Below are 16,957 nucleotides of genomic sequence, written 5' to 3'. Positions count from 1 at the left end.
CAGCAGGGTGTAACAGTGGGCTGGCTGGGAGGTGGGTTAGGATATGGCCTAGGTTGCCCAGGCCGATCCCATTCCCCTCCAGAGCCCCAATTCACCCTCCACCTGCCCCAAAGCGCCCCCATTCTGCCCTCCTGCCACCTTCTCCAACCCCCTGGGCTGGCTGCCCTCAGTTGGCCCACCCTTACCTGTCACTTGTCCAGATCTGACATGGGAAGGCGCAAATACTTTCCGGCATGTTTGTGACACTCCTGAGCTGGCCCAAGGGACCTGTGCCAGTTAACTGAGTGCTTTGGATTGCACTCTGAATCAATTTATATGGACAAGGAATCCTCTTAGGATGAATTTTAATACTTTTACAAAAATGGAAAGCTAAGGGTAGTATTGAATCTCTGAATGTATTGAAATAAGTACATGCTGCATGATTAGCAGTAAGGCTTAGATGCTGGGATTATGTTAATAGTCATGTTTGAATGAGGCAGGATGGAGCTCCAATTTAAACGAATGAATAATGAGGGGAAGGAATGGAAAGACGTACCAGATTCCTGCGAATATAGAACTGCCATTCTTAAAGTTTGAGGAAAATATGGAGACCTATTGCTTCAGCAATTTTTCCCATTTCATTGATTAACTGCCACTGATGTTAATTCAGATTGTTACCATTCAGATGTTACCTTCTAAGGTTTTAGTCCAAACCCACCTTCTAATATTTCAAGTAAGTCTGATTCAAGGGCTAAAACAAAATTACATCTTCGGTAGACAACTGATTTTAAAACGTTAGCTGCTAGGGGAATAAGAAGAAAATGTTTGCTTGTATCCTAATCTAGAAAATCTTGTTTTACTTGGATCTCAAACTGGTAAGCATAAGTGTAAATTGGAGGTAAAATAGAAGCATGTACATATACAGAATAGCAAGACTTGTGGGAAACAGTGAACTTTGCAATAAGGGAAAATACTTACGAAATATGGTTCCTTTGATATGTAACCCCATTTAAGAATATTTACAATTTGGCTGTTGGTAATTATAATCTTTATTGTGTGATTCAGTTATTTGCCATTTAGTTATTTGATTTTTCTCTGTAAACCGCTTTGTGAACTTTTAGTTGAAAAGCGGTATATAAATACTGTTAATAATAATAATAATAATAATAATAATTTCCTACATGTTTTTTGGGATGGCACCACCATTTCCACCTACTGTATGTGGAAAGGAGTTGACACAACAATATTGGTTTAAAACTCAGGTTATAAATATTAAGAAACTTTAACATCTGCAGCATAAGTTCACTAAAAATGAACTATAGTGTGGTTATGAGAAGCAGGTGTGTGTGCAAACTTTGGAAGATGCCTTTTCAACACTGCAGAAACTACCCTGCCTTTTCTTGTGTTCAAGTCACCCATGATCAGCATCAGTCACCTGACTGCTCCCGCCTTCTCAAAGCCACACAGTTGACTATGTTGAGGAAGGCAACTGCCCGATGTGCATGACTGAAAGTGGAAAAGGAACCACAAAGTGACATTTGTAGTTCCTCAATAGTTCATGAGCAGAGGTCCACAATTAGCTGCTTGACTCAATAGCCCAGAGCCCTCTAGACCACCGCCCATGGGCCAGATCCAGTGACCTTTGATAGCTCGCCCCTGCATGACTGGCGCTTACCATTATGTGGGGGAGCCTTAACAAAGCACCTCCATTTACACCCAAGCGTCATTGTGACCAGCTGCTTCTGCCTGGAAATCTGGGCGCAAAGCCTTTTGGGGTGTCGGAGGCCAGAAGTGGCTGGTTGTGACAATGCTTGGGAGCGAATGGAGGTGTTTTGTTGAGACCCTCCCCATGAAATAGTAAGTGCCATCCATGCTGGGGAAGCCTTTGAGGGCGCGCAGCAGTCTCTACTTTGGACTTCTGCTCTAGACCACTGCTCTAGCCAAACCTTCACTTGCCTCTCTTTACCAATTATCTTCTCATCAATCCTTCCCAAGATTGAGTTATTTTATTTGGGCTGTGGTACCCTCTTCCCTGTTTTCTACACTACAGTGCAAGCAAGAAGAAATTCCGTCTTTCTCCTAAAGCCCTCAGGCAGCAGAGGGGTTGGAAGACAAGGGCCTATCTTAGAAAAACACTTCTGTTTTTCTTACTCAAATTTCAGTTTGGGAGAAGAACAGTACTTGACTCTCTAAAGACCTCTGCACTTGTGGGATCCCAGGCAGAACCCTCTCTCACTTGCTTTACATTTTGCTAAAATGTGTAGGGAGGGAGAAAAGAACAGTAATATTGATGTCCCCCCCCATTATCTGTGGGTCCCATATCCACGGTTCACAAATCTCCCCATCATGCAAATGACTTAACTGTCTGTGATTGCAAACCTCCTGTTGCTGTCTCCTATATCTCACTGTCCCTATGCTGTCTGCAAATGCTAACGGGAAGCAGGAATAACCAACAGGAAGCAGGATGGAGGACTAACACAATGCTTAGCCCTCCAACCCACTTCCTGCTTCCAGTCAATTAGCATTTGCAGACAGCACAGAGACAGTGGAATACAGGAGATGGCCACAGGGAAGCTGCAGTTAGATACATAAGACATTTGCACTGGAGGGGGGCATTTGTGATCTGCTTTTTGTACAGTTAACTGGTAGTGATATGCGCTCTCTCCTTGTTGGTTTGCCCATACAATACCAGTATTCTCCTCAGCGCCATGAACATGTTGGGCCACAACAGAGTGACTTCCTTGTAAATAGGAATGCTTTAATAGTTAAAGCATGCGTTACTGGAGTATGTCTTGCTTGTTTTTAAATGCTTGCCAAACTTTTCTGTGAGCTCTGCCACCTGATCTGCATGCAACATATGATCCTTGCTTAGTTGAAGCCATTAGGCTTAGTACCATCTTCATACTTGCAAAAAAAAAAAAAAAAATGGTTTTCCTCCTCTAAGACATTGATTGTCAGTGAGACATGATTGCTGAGTAATGGAAGAAAGTTGTATTGAAATGGGAAAAGAAAATAAACAATGCTTAAAATGGTGCAACTTGGCTAGACTGCTACTTCTGTGCTGTAAAACTTTGAATAGATGTTCCTTTCCTGTCCCTTCTGAGCTAGAAGCTTTTTCTTGTGGTTGGGGGGGAAGGGGGTAGGGATGGGGATGAAATAGTGTAGGGACAGCAGAGTTTGCAGACTCTCAGTAACAATATGCTAGACCAGGGATCTCCAAACTTTTTGGTCAGAGGGCCGCATCAAATATCTGGTGTGTTGTGGAGGGCCAGAAAAAAAATTTAAATTACAGATGGAACTTAGATGAGTGAATAAATGAATGAATGGGCTCATTCATTCAGCCTGTTTGGCCCTCAGAACACTCTCCAGACACAATCAGAGCACAGTTCTGGTCATGTTCAGTTGAGTGGGCCAGAGGCTTTCAGGGGACAAGAGGTTGGCAGTGGGCTGGAAAGAGGCTTGCTGTGGGCCGCATCTGGCCCCCGGGCCGGGGTTTGGAGACCCTTATGCTAGACCAGTGGTCCCCAAATTTCTTAGCACCAGGACCCACTTTTTTTAAAATGACATTCTATCAGTACCCACCTAACTTTATAAGGCTTAAAAAAAAAAGTTTCATGGTTACCAGCTGCTCAAGCCTCTTTTATCATTTTTATGGTGGGAGGGCCAAATTCTAAAGTGTATGTTCAAGCTCCACCTTTATTGAGTTGGAACCATTCCAGTGGCCTTGTGTTCCCCTTCACCTGGTCTTTGACAGGAGCTGAGGCACATTTGCCTACTTGTGAGTAAATGCACACACACTGCTCCTTTCCAGTTTTCATAGAGCTCAATACATTTTCCTTGTTGGCTTGGAAGGGTGTTTTTGCTTCTCAAGTATTTTTTTGGGCCTTCTTTCATTAAAGAACGGAACCAGAGCAGCTTGTAAGAAATGAGTATGGATGGTTCAGCTTAACCGGAAAAAAGTAAGAAATGAATATAGATGATTCAGTTTACTGGAGAAAAGTAACCTCGGTCTACACTTTGTTAAAAAGTGTCTCAAACTATAGTGACAATTGTATTTTAATTGTTACCTAACCTTTAAAAGGAAAAAGATGTTGACTGTTACAGCTTTAGCTAAGCCCTATGATGGCTTTTATGGAAATCAAACCAAAGTAGGCTGTTGCCCTTTTCAGATGTTCCTTTCCATGCCCATATTGCATGGAGGGTGGAAGTTGGCTGCCCCCCCCCGACTTGTGTCACATGTGTTCCAAAGGAAAAAGCAGAGACTTGCATACGACACAGTAGGACTGTTTCTTATGTGAATGACTATACATGTGTTCATCTTAAAAATCAATGTGGTGATTGAACCCTTTAAAAATTTTATAGCACAAATATTTGCAGTGCTGCACATACAATAATAATCACTTGAATAAGGGTGTGCTTTACAGATCATCAATTGTATGAATGCTGTACATGCAGTGTAAGCACACTGAACATAATATGTGATTAGAGCTAACACAGCTGCTGTGTGTGTGTGCGCGCGCGCCATATTTAGGTACTGGCTGCTAAGAAATAGCCTTTTGATTCTTTATTGTATGAACTAGCTGAATGTACTCATTAATGGTTCAAACAGCCTTCACTTCTTGCCCATGCTGTAAATTGGAGCTTGACAAATTTTGCTTTGGATCTAGGAGCCAGATTAATTTTTCAGCTTTTAGGGTTTTATGTTTTAATGCCCACCAAAAAAGTCTCATGTGCCACTAGTGAATAATATAAATTAGATATGACACACAAAAAAGCAGTAAAGTTCATTTTCAACTACTATGGTGGTAGGTAAACTTGGCAAAATATTTCAAAGGTTTGATCTAAAAACAAAGAATGTGTTGGAGGAAATTAAAAGTAATTTCCTCTTTGGGGAGGAAGCAGAGTAGCTTAAGCAGCGGACCCCCCTTTTGGGTATCACCCTAGGGAACCTCCCTCACCTGGCTAACTGCTGTTCAGTGAAAAAAGACAGAGGCAATTACTTGTTAAAGTTGCAAAAAGTTGTTTACTTACAGTTCCATTGAGTGTACATTTACAGCATCTGATTAGGATCGGAGGTTCAGCTATTACTTAGATCGCAAGGCCCTAGAGCTGCCTCGCCCTGCGTGCCATGTGCTCAAGATGGCGTAGGCACAGCAGAGTCCTGCTGTGTGTCATCTTAACAGGTCAGAGGCAAGAGAGAGTGTGCTCAGAGGAGAAGGGAAGGAAAAGGGTTAGGGCCACACCCCCACAAGGATCACGGAGAGAACAGGTAGGAAGGTCAGTTTCACTGGGCAGCATCCTGCCTCTTCTGGACAGCAGACGGGGTTGTACCAACTCCAACAGAATGAACATCAAACTTTTTTTTAAAAAGGTTAAGATTCATGACACTGATCCTGCAGCTGTCTGCACACTTGTATGGGAATAGTCTCATTGAATTGGTGAGTTTACTTCTGAGTAGACATGTGCTGTAAAGTAAACTCGGTACACCCTCACATCCTTTCTTTTCTGGGATGGCATATGGGGGTTGCTGCAGTTTGCTTAGAGGAAAGGAAAGAAAGAACATGCATGTTGAGGCAGGAGAGTGTGGTATGTGATGGTGCCCCCACCTGAGTGAAAGTGAGTGTGCCTCACTCTATGAGAGTTGTTTTTCCCCCCTCCCCTTCCTTTGGACAGTGGCTCCCTCTGCACCTTCCCTGGGCTGGCAGCTCTCACTGCTGCTACTGCTTCCCTTGCCCAGGCCAGCCCAATACCAGCAAGGAGGCCCAACTGCTCATGAAACTAAAGCAACCATTGCCAATCTTCACCATACTGAAATCTCCTTAGCCCTGTAACTATTCCCTAGGTGCCATGAGGAAACTTTAACATGGTGATCTGGTGCCTGGAATTTGTCAAGCCCTGCTGCAAATGAAAACCTTTGACTAGGTTCACTAGGTGGGCCCCTGAATCAGTGGGGATACCTTTCCCTCCACCCGGCGGTTAAGGAAACTGCGAATATAGGGGAAACCTATATAAAGTAGATAATGCTCCCATACCCATTACAAGTACCTTTGTTTACTGTAGTAGCACTTGCAGTGCAGCTGCTTCTTGCTTAACATTCTGCCTTAACTGAAGAACCAAGCATGCAGGCAACAAGCCTGCACGCTACAGAAAGACTAACAGGAAGCAGGAACCGTCCTGCTTTCTGTTAGTTGCCTTTTAGCACGTAGGCTTGTTGTCTGTGCATTTGGTTCTTCAGTTAAGGAAGAATGTTAAGCAAGAAGCAGCTGCGCTGCAAGCATTTCCGCAGTAAACAAAGGTACTTGTAAAAGGCATTTGTGGGTCCCCCAGATCATCGTATCCTCAAGTAAGTGAAACCACAGGTACTGGATCTGTGGATATAGAGGCTTTCTTGTACTAAGCATAATTGCCAGAGTGGCTGTCAAATCATATGATTCAAGAAATGAAATTTAGCATCAATGACATTAAAGCTTGGGAATGGCTAACGGCATACAGGCTCTGTTAAGGTTCTCTTGTGGTTTGTTCACTGAAACAGTTTCTGAAATTGCAAAATGTTTCAGAAACTTTTTACTAGCCTGCAAATTGATCTTTCAGTTTTCCTGATCTTAAGTATTGGTGCCTTGGGTGCCCTCCGGGGAGAAAGGTGGATTACAAGTCGAATAAATAAATAAGTATCAAGAAAACCTGATAATTACATTGTGTCTCAAATTCATTTATTCAGAAAAAACTCTGTTGCTCCTTGAATGCTGCAATAACGTGAACTCATTATCATTTCCGAAAACCCTGCACTTGATGTAATTATCTCCTTGTATCATCTGGGGGTAGGTAGTTAGGTGTGTAAGCTTTTGTTTTACAGTGTTGGAACTTTCAAGTTTTCTGTAAGAAGCAACTTTTTATTGGAATATAATATATACACGTGCATGCATACATGCATGCACCTGGCAGATATATCCTTGGATCTTGAAAATAGGTGAAACTGTAATAAATACAATACTCAAAGCAACCAGTGCCACCTCCTGGGTTTCGATGTTATGGCACAGATATTTGTTTATGCTTGTAATGCTGCTTTGAAAGATGCTATTTCAAGATCCCTACATGAGATCATATCTGGGGTTAAAAAAAAAATCTTCTAATCTAGTTTAAGATCTTTTAGAACATTTTAACAAGGATCACAGCATGTTTCTGCTGAAAAACTTCCTTGGCAAGTCTGGAAAAACTATTGGAAGTTGAGAGATGTGTGATTAAAGGCGGGGGTAGGGAAATCACAATTTTTGTGTTTTAGCCACCCCTTATTTTTAATACAGCATTGATTTTCAACTTGTATTGACTATTTAGTGCATTTATGTTAATTTAAAAATTCTCATAAATTGCAGAAACATTTTCTCCTTTTATACAGTGTTTTCCTCCATTTTTCCTTTTCTGTGTGTTTTGGTTAGTTTTATTCTCTAACACCACTGCAAGCAGTTGATTTAAGAAACAATCTTTGCTACCCCCCCTTCGACAAATGCTTTTATATCACCTAGGTTTTGAATTATGAGTTTTTTTATTACACTCCTCTTCCCCCATCTTTTTGTAACAGTCTCTTGGGGAGGGGTTATCGCAAACTCTTGTGCTTTTATAACTGCTTGTTGGTTTATTTTCTTTTTCCTTCATGCACAACACATCCTCACACTTTTCCATTTTTATATATAGTTAACCACATTTCTGAACATGCACAGAGGAATAAAAAGTTATGTGCAACTTCCGATTTCCTCATAGTAGTGCTTCCTCACACCCCACCCCCATAAACTCCCAACCAACTCTGCAAACTCACTAGGAAATGTTAGCAAATGATACTCTGAACCGGAGTGTCCAAACGTTTTGGCAGGAGGGCTGCATCTCTCTGACACTGTGTTGGGGGCTGGGGAAAAAGAATGTATTTAAATTTCAGATTTGATTAAATTTACATAAATGAATATATTAGAGATGGAACTTGTATGAATGAAGGTCTGGCAGTAGCTCAAGGCCTATAAAAGGTCTTACACAAAGCTAGGCCAGCCTTTCCTTCGCTGCCGCTGCTGCATCGCAGACATGAAACAGCAAGCACTGGAGGGAGACCTCATCCCACAGCTCACGAGAGACATTGAACAGTTGCCCTCACATTGAGAGCAGTTGAGTTGGACCAGCACGGGCTCCAGCAAGTCTCTGGAAGACCAGAGGCTCATTGGAGACTTCCCATGGGCCAGATTGGGAGTATCTAGGGGCCACAAGTGCCTCCCTGGCCAGGGTTTGGGCACCCCTGCTCTGAACCACTGGCACGTTCTTAGGGCTAGCAGGTGTTTGCTTTGCTTTCATTCCAGTCAGACTTCATCTTTCTCTGTCTACTTTCTCTCACCCCCCACCCACTCCTTCTATGGTGATGTGGAGTGGAATCTTGCTTGGTTTGCATTTGTACATTTTATATTTAGATGCTACTTTCCTGCTGGAATAGGCTAGCAAAGCCCATGGAGGTTTTCATAGGAATCTAACTGAGGTGTCAGCCAGGTGAGCCACTGGTGGATCTAACTAGTTAGTAACTAACTAGTTGCCCAGTTGTGCCGTCATGGATCAGGTAGGGGCCCAGCATAGAAACCTGCCCAAGCCCCCCCCCCCAGTAACCTGCTGTGAGAACTGATCCAGCTGCTGATGGGCTTGAAAGCTGGCTGCTATTGGGTACTAGCCCATAGAAGCATTATCTCCATTGCTTTGCAGACTATTGCATTGTCTTCTGCTCCCTGGCATTTAGTGATATAATCTGGTCCCTCCAGAGGGGAGGAGGCAGAAGGAGCTGCACTTGGACCTTGAGCTGGCTGGCATTTGAAGATGACTTTTTCTGTTGGTCCTTTCTCTGCACACAAGCATCAATAAGTTCCCTTCAGAAGCTTTCAACTGCACACATGCAACATAATGTTTTTCCTCCAGATTTGACAATGTGGGGCTGCTCCTTCTCCCCAAGCATGCATAGTTTTGCTACTTAGCTTGAATATCTTTGCTGATACAGAAGACTCCCTCCATTTGGCACCACACACAGAGCACCCTTTTTTAACAACAACAACAAACCTTTATTAGGCATAAGTATTTGATAGGTGAAGACTGTGCAGAAACCATAGAGAATAGAAACCTAAGCAGTACACAAATATATGTATATGTTCACACCTAGTGTGCATACAGATACAAACAAACATACATTACATTATACATGCACCCTGTTTTACTAATGGGGAGAACATAGGCTTTTCTGGGTGGTCTTTCACATGGTCTGGGTGGATGTTTTTGAAACTTATGGTGTCTGGTTTTTTTTAATTTGTCAAGTTTTATAAAGATGGAAACAGCTGTGTTCACATATAGAACGCAAGCCCTTTTTGAATTTTTTCCCTTTTTTTCCAAGCTGAAATATATATCTGTGATAAGGCTGTCACCTGTGATCCTGGCAGACTTCCCATATCTTTTAAGAGTTGCAAGATGAGAGAAAATCAAGCAGGTGAAGGTTTCTCCTGTACTTGCATTGAACAGAATGAGAAAAGCTTCATTGTCTAAACTTCTTAAAGGGACAAAGCTAGCCAAGAGAAAAGATGGCAAGCTTTAGCTGGGTAGTGGTGGTGGGGATTGTGTTGATTCTGTGAATGGTACTATAAAAGCATTGGGCTGCAATGACAAACTATTTCCCACATGTTGATCTTGTATATTAAAACCTGCAAGTTCTGGCAAAATGTATTTCCTACATGAGTTTGGTGTTTTGTTTTTCTTATTTTTTTAAACAAAACAACCAGTGGGTGTTTTTTTTCTAGATGTCTCCATGACTAATCTCTAAATGTCTTTTTTGAAAGATTCCTCCTAGGGTATACTCCAGGGACCCATTTATAATACTAAATGAAATGGTCTAGAAAGGAAAATCTGGAAGTTCACAGCATGGGTCAGGTGCTTATGTTGCAGACACCTCTCTTGGGAAATCATTCTTAGTTTAGTTTTGTAGGAGATTCAGAGGCAGTTTCCTAGCATGGAGAAAATCCGTGCCTATGTTTTCCTCTTACATTGCTTCCAAACATGCAGAACTTTTATTTTAAAAAGGTGGCAACTCTCCTTAGCTTTGTACTTAATTTATGGCGGGTATTCAGTCAGAATACATTTAATATAAAATGAGATTTATACCCTGTCCAAAATGGCTCCCTTGAGCTCTCCAGGTAACTAACTTAATTCTGTATAAAACGATATAAACTTTAAAATGCACATGTATAAATACAAATTGGCAGCAGAGCAAAATATATATTAAAATTATGTCTAGTAGTTTAACAGAAACATTGCCACCTTGTTAGTTAATTATTTGCAGTTTTAAATGGCACAAAACAGGCATCTTTCAATGTGATTCTAGGAAATGTTTGACCTTTCTGAACTTCAAAAGCAGCAGGTTCTGTTTTATATATTTCATTTTTAAAACATGTACATCTAATAATGGACTATGTGTGACTATGCCAATCTTATAGGAGATGATTGGCAGTTGAGTCTGCCACAGACTGTACACACTGACTACTGAGTGCACACATTGGCTCGCCAACGTGAAATGGTTTTTGGATACTTGCAAGAATAATTCAGTTTGGTGATGTAAGCACACTGATCTGTTGGAGTCAATAGTGCAAGGAAGCAACTAATAAGGGGAAGGACACTGTTGATTTACCTCCCATCCAAGCAGCACTCAAAAAGAGCAGTATATCAGACATGTCTGCAAGCAAACACGGGTCAGTTTGACTGTTGTCTTGTCCAAGTGACTGGGGCAGGTGAAAAACAGACAGTGATAGCTGACAACCTTTATGAACAATTCTTCCAGAAGCAATGACCTTCTGTTTTCTTTGTCAATCGCAAGAGGTCCTCTTGGTGTCACTAGGAGAATGAAGGCTGCTCAGTGAAATGTGATTGCGCCAATGGTGGACTATTCTGTACAAGGAGGCCCCATATCTGGGGATCCTGTATCTGCAGATTGGGTCTGGGGCCCCCAGAGCACACACCCCTGTGCGCACCCCCTCCGAAGGCAAGGGTAACTCTGAGCTCTGCAGAAGCCCAGGATGCCCATCCCTGGCCTTTGCCAGGCTGAGACGGAGCAGGATAGCACAAAACGCATGACTTCCGGTTTCTCTGTGAAACTAATGTGATCAACTTCTGCTGAGCTCAGACTCCCAGAGACGAGAAGAGCAGAGCTCCCGTTGTCTATTGGGGGGGGGCAGCCCCGGGCCATGGGTACGGATGTTCACCCTTATCCATGGTTTCAGGTATCCACTAGGTGTTCCAAAACAGAACCCCTGGGGGCACGCCTGTCCTGGATTATGTTGATAATTAACTGGTGACTATAATTTTTTTTAAAAAAAACTGACGATAGTGTTTTGGATAAGGTTGTAATATAGATTTTTAGCTAAACCCTTGGTTTTGATATAATACAGTTATAGTAACAGCAGATATTGGAAGGCATAGACATTGGAAGCAGACATTGGAAGACTAGAGCAGTCCTGGTGCACACTGGCACACATCTCTATGATGTTTTCTTGTTATACATTTAAGGGTGCAATCCTAATCCCTTATGTCCGTGCTTTCCAGCACTGGCATAGCGGTGTCAGTGGGACATGTACTGCTTCCTGCAGTTGGGTGGCACTCACGGAGGCCTCCTCAAAGTAAGGGAATGTTTGTTGCCTTACCTCAGAGCTGCATTGCCCTTATGTCAGTGCTGGAAAGCACTGACATAAGGCGTTAGGATTGCACCCTAAGTGCCATAGTAAGGCCTCTTGTTACAAAATGCCTGTATGTAGATGTGATCCCCCCTCCCCACAAAAGATGGTGGGAGATGGTGGGCACTTTACATAGGGGCCCAATTCACAAGTTACTCTGACTGTGTGGGTGGGAGGTTAGGCACCATCTATTCTGCCACACAGTCAACTGGGTAAGTGTGTACTGGCCCCCTGTGAACTGGTTCACACAATATAGATTTTTTTATCTGCTTAAATGTTTTGGTGCTCTGTTCTTATTCTGCTTATATGTGTTTACTCTGTTGTTGCTGTTCTTGCTTTTAAGAGTTTTGCAAACATTTTATTGCTGTTGTGTGTTGGGGGGGTGGTTGTGATGGTGGTGGGTATTGTTCTACTGTGTGAAACTTTGTAAGCCCCCTTGAGTGCCCTAAACATTATGGTAGGGAAGGTGGGAATATGAATCTTTTAAATAAACCTAGCTGTATGTTTGCTTTGTCTGATGAAGAAGCAGACACATGCCCTACTCACCTTTTTGTGAGTAGGAAGGAAGCATCTGTGATGTGGGTACCACCAAGAGGCCTATATGTACTCAATAGATGTGATTTTTTTTCCCCTCCCCACAAAATATGGTGGGCACTTTACACAGGGGCCCAATTCACAAGTTGCTCTGACTGTGTGGGTGGGAGGTTAGGCACCATCTATTATGCCACACAGTCAATTGGATAAGTGTGAACTGGCCCCCTGTGAACTGGCTCTCACAATATAGATGTTTCATTCTCATCTAATCCTTTCCCTTTCTGCCAGTGCCACCCTCAACATATACATGGATAACACCCACTGTCTCCCTTTTCTGTTGCTTCAGACCTTCAGTAGTGTCCATCTCCTTGTATCATTTTCAGATGATGATGTGGACTTGGAAGCTTTAGTTAACGATATGAACTCCTCATTTGAAAGTCTGTACTCCACCTACAACGTCCATTCAGAAAGCACACCACTCCTTCAGAATGGCCAGCTTAATCGCAGTCAGCTGCCAGCCTCTGGAACAAATTTGCTGCAGCCTGTGTCACCAAGACAGAAAGTACAGAGGTCTCAACCAGTACGCATCATGGCAGTCAGGTATGAAAGCAATAAGCAGTGATTTCTCTTCTACATAGATGTGTTTTGTTAAGCAATCAAGACTTGGGGGCTTATCTAACTTGGCAGATCAATGCAGACCAATGGAAAAACTTGTTCTTTTTGGACCTGGATTCTAATTGCAGCCAAGAACACAGTGGGTTCTCTTTCTCTGTTTTAGTTGTCCTTCATGTAAAAGCAGGAATGGTATTGACCTAAGGCAAGGCTATGGATGTGGAAATGTTCTGGGGTTGGAAACACTATGTGAACTTAGAAATGCTTAACATAGTACTTCTCAAATGTTTTATAACTGAAGCATTCTCAGTTATAAAACTGAGGTTTTATAACCACCTCACCCCAGCAATGTCTGTTCTAGTGGCTGTCTGCTGGTATTCATTTGCATCTTTTTAGATTGTGAGCCCTTTTGGGACAGGGAGCCATTTAGTTATTTGATTTTTCTCTGTAAACCGCTTTGTGAACTTTTAGTTGAAAAGCGGTATATAAATACTGTTAATAATAATAATAATAATAATTCTCTCTTCTGAATTAAAATTTGACAACACCATTTGCCCCTACTTGGCCTGCTTCAGAGGAGCGTGTTCCCTGTGTTTCTGTTTGAGCTGCCCACTGATTGAAAGTGTAGATACAACTGGCTGCTTCCTTTGCTGTGGCAGCTTTGCTGTGGTTCTATGCCAGGAGAGACTGGAGCTGATGCAGAGGTGGGGCAGAATTGCCCACCTCAAATGGAAACTGATTGGGAAACTACTGCAGAGATGAAGTTGGTCACCTCTTTTGTGTGTGGGTGCCTTGGGCTCACAGAAACAGTTTCATGTATTCCATTTTATTTCTTCTGTTTTGTGTGAGTTTGTATGTGTTAGATTGTATGTGTATGTGTTGTTTGTATGTGAAATGTGTATGTATTTCAGGCCTGTGAAATTGAGAGTCTGAAAAACCCCTTTCTAAACTTATAGTTGCTTTGTATGAATTTGGGGTGCCAATTCCAAAAATGACATCAATTTTGCCCTATCACATCTAGTTTCAGAGAATTGGCATAGCCTCAGTGAATGGTTTAAGCAGCTTTGTTGTGAGGAAGCCAAGGCCTAGGCTTCCTTATGAGGGAGCTGCTTGAACCATTCACTAACAAGGCTATGTCCTATCTCTGAAACTAGATGTGATAGGGCAAAACTGATGCCATTTTTGGAATTTGTACCCCAGATATACCCTAGAATAGATCTAATGTTTAAGATAGCAAAATGTGTTGGCCTATGTAATATATACAAAGTTTAGAACTTGCCAAGATGAGCAAATAGTTGAATATCCATCATGAAATTTTATCTTTCTAGTACATGTAACTTTTTTCTCTTTTTTCGGCACACTACTGTGCCCCTGCCACACAGCTGCAGGAGACTGCAGCTTTAGGAATTTGTGAGCATAAACACACATTCTAGCTAGCTGAATTTGGTGGGGGTTTGCTGCTGAGAAAATCAAGCTTAGTATTACACTATTTGCATTTATAGAGTTGATTTCAAGAGTTGAGAGCACTTGGAAGTCAAAGTGCCCAATGATTTAAACTGGAAATTTCTGCTTAAAAGACACTGCAAACAATGCCAACAGCATTACTCATTTGGGAACATGAATCATTAACAGAAAATGCAAAGAAGGCCATGTAGCACATGATCTACTCCTGTCCTCTAGAAAGTTAGATTGTTAAATGAGACTACCAGAAAAAATTAAGATTACAAACAGAATGTGAGGGGAAGCCCTGTTTTTACTATCTCTTTATAAACCTCGTCCTGCCAAAGATGATAAAATATAAGTATAAATAGCCTTATGGGAGCCATGGCTAGAGAGTGTACCTGTAATAGCCTGTGGGTGTTACTAGTTAGAAATGTCAAGCTACTCATAAATGAATTGCACCATACCCTACAGGCAGCAGATTACTAGCTCTGTGTAGTCCCTTGCCTAATGGGCTTTGCCACAGTGTATTCATAGGTATGGCTCAGCTCATCTGGATTAACATCTAAATTTTACCAGTTTTGTAGTGATGAAGAGTTCATTTAACTGTAAAAACATCAGAGATAAATGAGCTTAGTGACCTTGAAGTGCCACATGGTTCATGTCAAAGTTTAAACACACACACTTGGTAAAAGACATTGGTTAGTCCCCATTTATGCTTTGGTTTTGTTGAACCATAAGGGGGGGCAGAGACTCATCTACATGGGTTTTCATGGTAGTGTTCCCAGTCTGAATGATACTTGCCCTATTGTGTGTAGATAATTCCTGTGATATTGGGGTTCATGTAGCAGTGTTATCATATGAGATTCCTTTTCACCTCTACTTCCTTCTGACTTAATCGCATGATGGTAAAATTGTCTGGCAGAACAAGTCTAAACTATTTTGGCTCTCTTGGTTTAACTTATCATGGGATGGCATTTTCCTTCAATCTTGCATGTGAATTTCCATTTCCTTCCTTTTTTTCTCCTTAGCAGCAACCTTAATCAGAGTTAGGATTCCACCTGCACCACTTTTGTTAATGCTAACCAGGTTCCCTATTAGCCCAAGTTTCTACCGAAACATCTCCCCCTGTATCATAGACGCCTACAAGAAGAGGAGCAACAGTTCAGAACGTCATCTTTGCCTGCCATACCAAATCCATTTCCTGAGCTCTGCAGCCCCACAAGCTCACCTGTGCTGGCACCTGGATCTCTACCTCAGAGTCAACCTGCTAATAAACAGGTGAGTTCTGCTTTACTTTTGCACTTTAAGAATGACAGCGTTTTATAGTGCATGTTTCCAGGTTTTGGAGTTCGAAAGCTGAATTCATAATTGCAACAGGGGGAAGAAGAAGAGTAATGTTTTTCTAAAATAAAAAACCTCTCTCTTGAGCATGTAGAAGCATAAGTCTTCAGGTGGTGTTTTGGTTTTAAAAGACTTGAAAGTACAAATCACATCAAAATCCTTCTTCCAGTTAATGAAGACAGTAGTGAATGGAGCAATAAAAGTTTGGTATCTTCTTTGAATTTTAATGATGTGGGCAATGACTTGTTTAATTTGGAAGAATTGCAGTATAGGAGTGAGTTTATATAGCATATATGGACACCTCACATGCCCCTTGATGGTTTAATGTTTCATTTCTACAATAATTGTATCCAACTATTGGTTTTTTTAATTGTATGATGTGTTGGTTAATGTATAAGTGTAGTTGCATTAGAATGGATTTTTTTGCCCAACATTATGTTGGAAATTGGAGAAGGAAAGAGGAGGGGCCAAGAAGATGATTGAGACATTCTAGCCAGCTGTAAGATGTCTTCATGTTGAACAAGATATTAAAGGCCCCAACAGAGATGCAAATGGAGGTTATGAGGCATTTGATGTTCTGAGGTGGAAACTGGAAGTGACCTTCTAAGGCAGGGCTGTCCAAACATTTTGGCAGGAGGGCTGCATCATCTCTCTGACACTGTGTCAGGGGCTGGGAAATAGTTAATTTAAAATTTAAAATTTGAATTCATTTACATAAATGAATATATTAGAGATGGAACTTATATGAATGAATGTCTTGGAATAGCTCAAGGCCTTGCACAAGAAAGGCCAGCCTTTCCTTTGTTACCACTGCTGCATCACAGACATGAAACAGCAAGTAGTGGAGGGAGCCCTCGTCCCACAGCTCAGATGAGAGGTCGAACAGTTGTCCTCATGCTGAGAGCAGTTGCCTCGCGTCAGCACGGGCTCCAGCAAGTCTCCTGGGGGCCAGAGGCTCATTGGAGACTGGGGGCTCCCTGAGGGCCTGATTGGGAGCCTCCAGGGGCTGCAAATGGCCCCTGGGCCGGGGTTTGGGCACCCCTGATCTAAGGCCTCAAAACACCTGCTAGAGGTGACTGGAGCACAGCTCCTGGAGGATTAGAGGGCCCCAAGACCCACAGATTTCAACGTTCGCGGGTTTTGGTATCCACTGGGGTTCCTGGAACACACACCCCCCCCCCCCGAATAACAAGGACCCACCTGTGTGTGCAATATAAATTTCTGGAAAAATTACTCTGAGCATGCATTTCTGTATGCCTTTCAGACTGGGAATTAGTTGGTAAACCTCTGGCTATTACAGGACATATGGTGGGGTAGACATC

General features: G+C 42.2%; 1 protein-coding gene across 2 annotated transcripts in view; it reads left to right on the top strand.

Annotated features, from left to right (window-relative positions):
• The window catches only part of GRB10 (growth factor receptor bound protein 10), a 148,431-nt gene that overhangs the window by 60,767 nt on the left and 70,707 nt on the right, over window positions 1-16,957 (top strand). For both annotated transcript variants that reach the window (XM_066627054.1, XM_066627055.1), the window contains exons 4-5: window positions 12,623-12,839; window positions 15,431-15,572. In XM_066627054.1, coding sequence (XP_066483151.1) covers window positions 12,623-12,839; window positions 15,431-15,572 — 359 coding nt within the window. The remainder of the gene's footprint in view (window positions 1-12,622; window positions 12,840-15,430; window positions 15,573-16,957) is intronic.

This window comes from Tiliqua scincoides, chromosome 5, assembly GCF_035046505.1.
Source record: "Tiliqua scincoides isolate rTilSci1 chromosome 5, rTilSci1.hap2, whole genome shotgun sequence".
Classification (NCBI taxonomy): domain Eukaryota; kingdom Metazoa; phylum Chordata; class Lepidosauria; order Squamata; family Scincidae; genus Tiliqua; species Tiliqua scincoides.
Note: the sequence above shows the minus strand (reverse complement) of the source record. Positions and strands in the feature narration are given on the sequence as shown.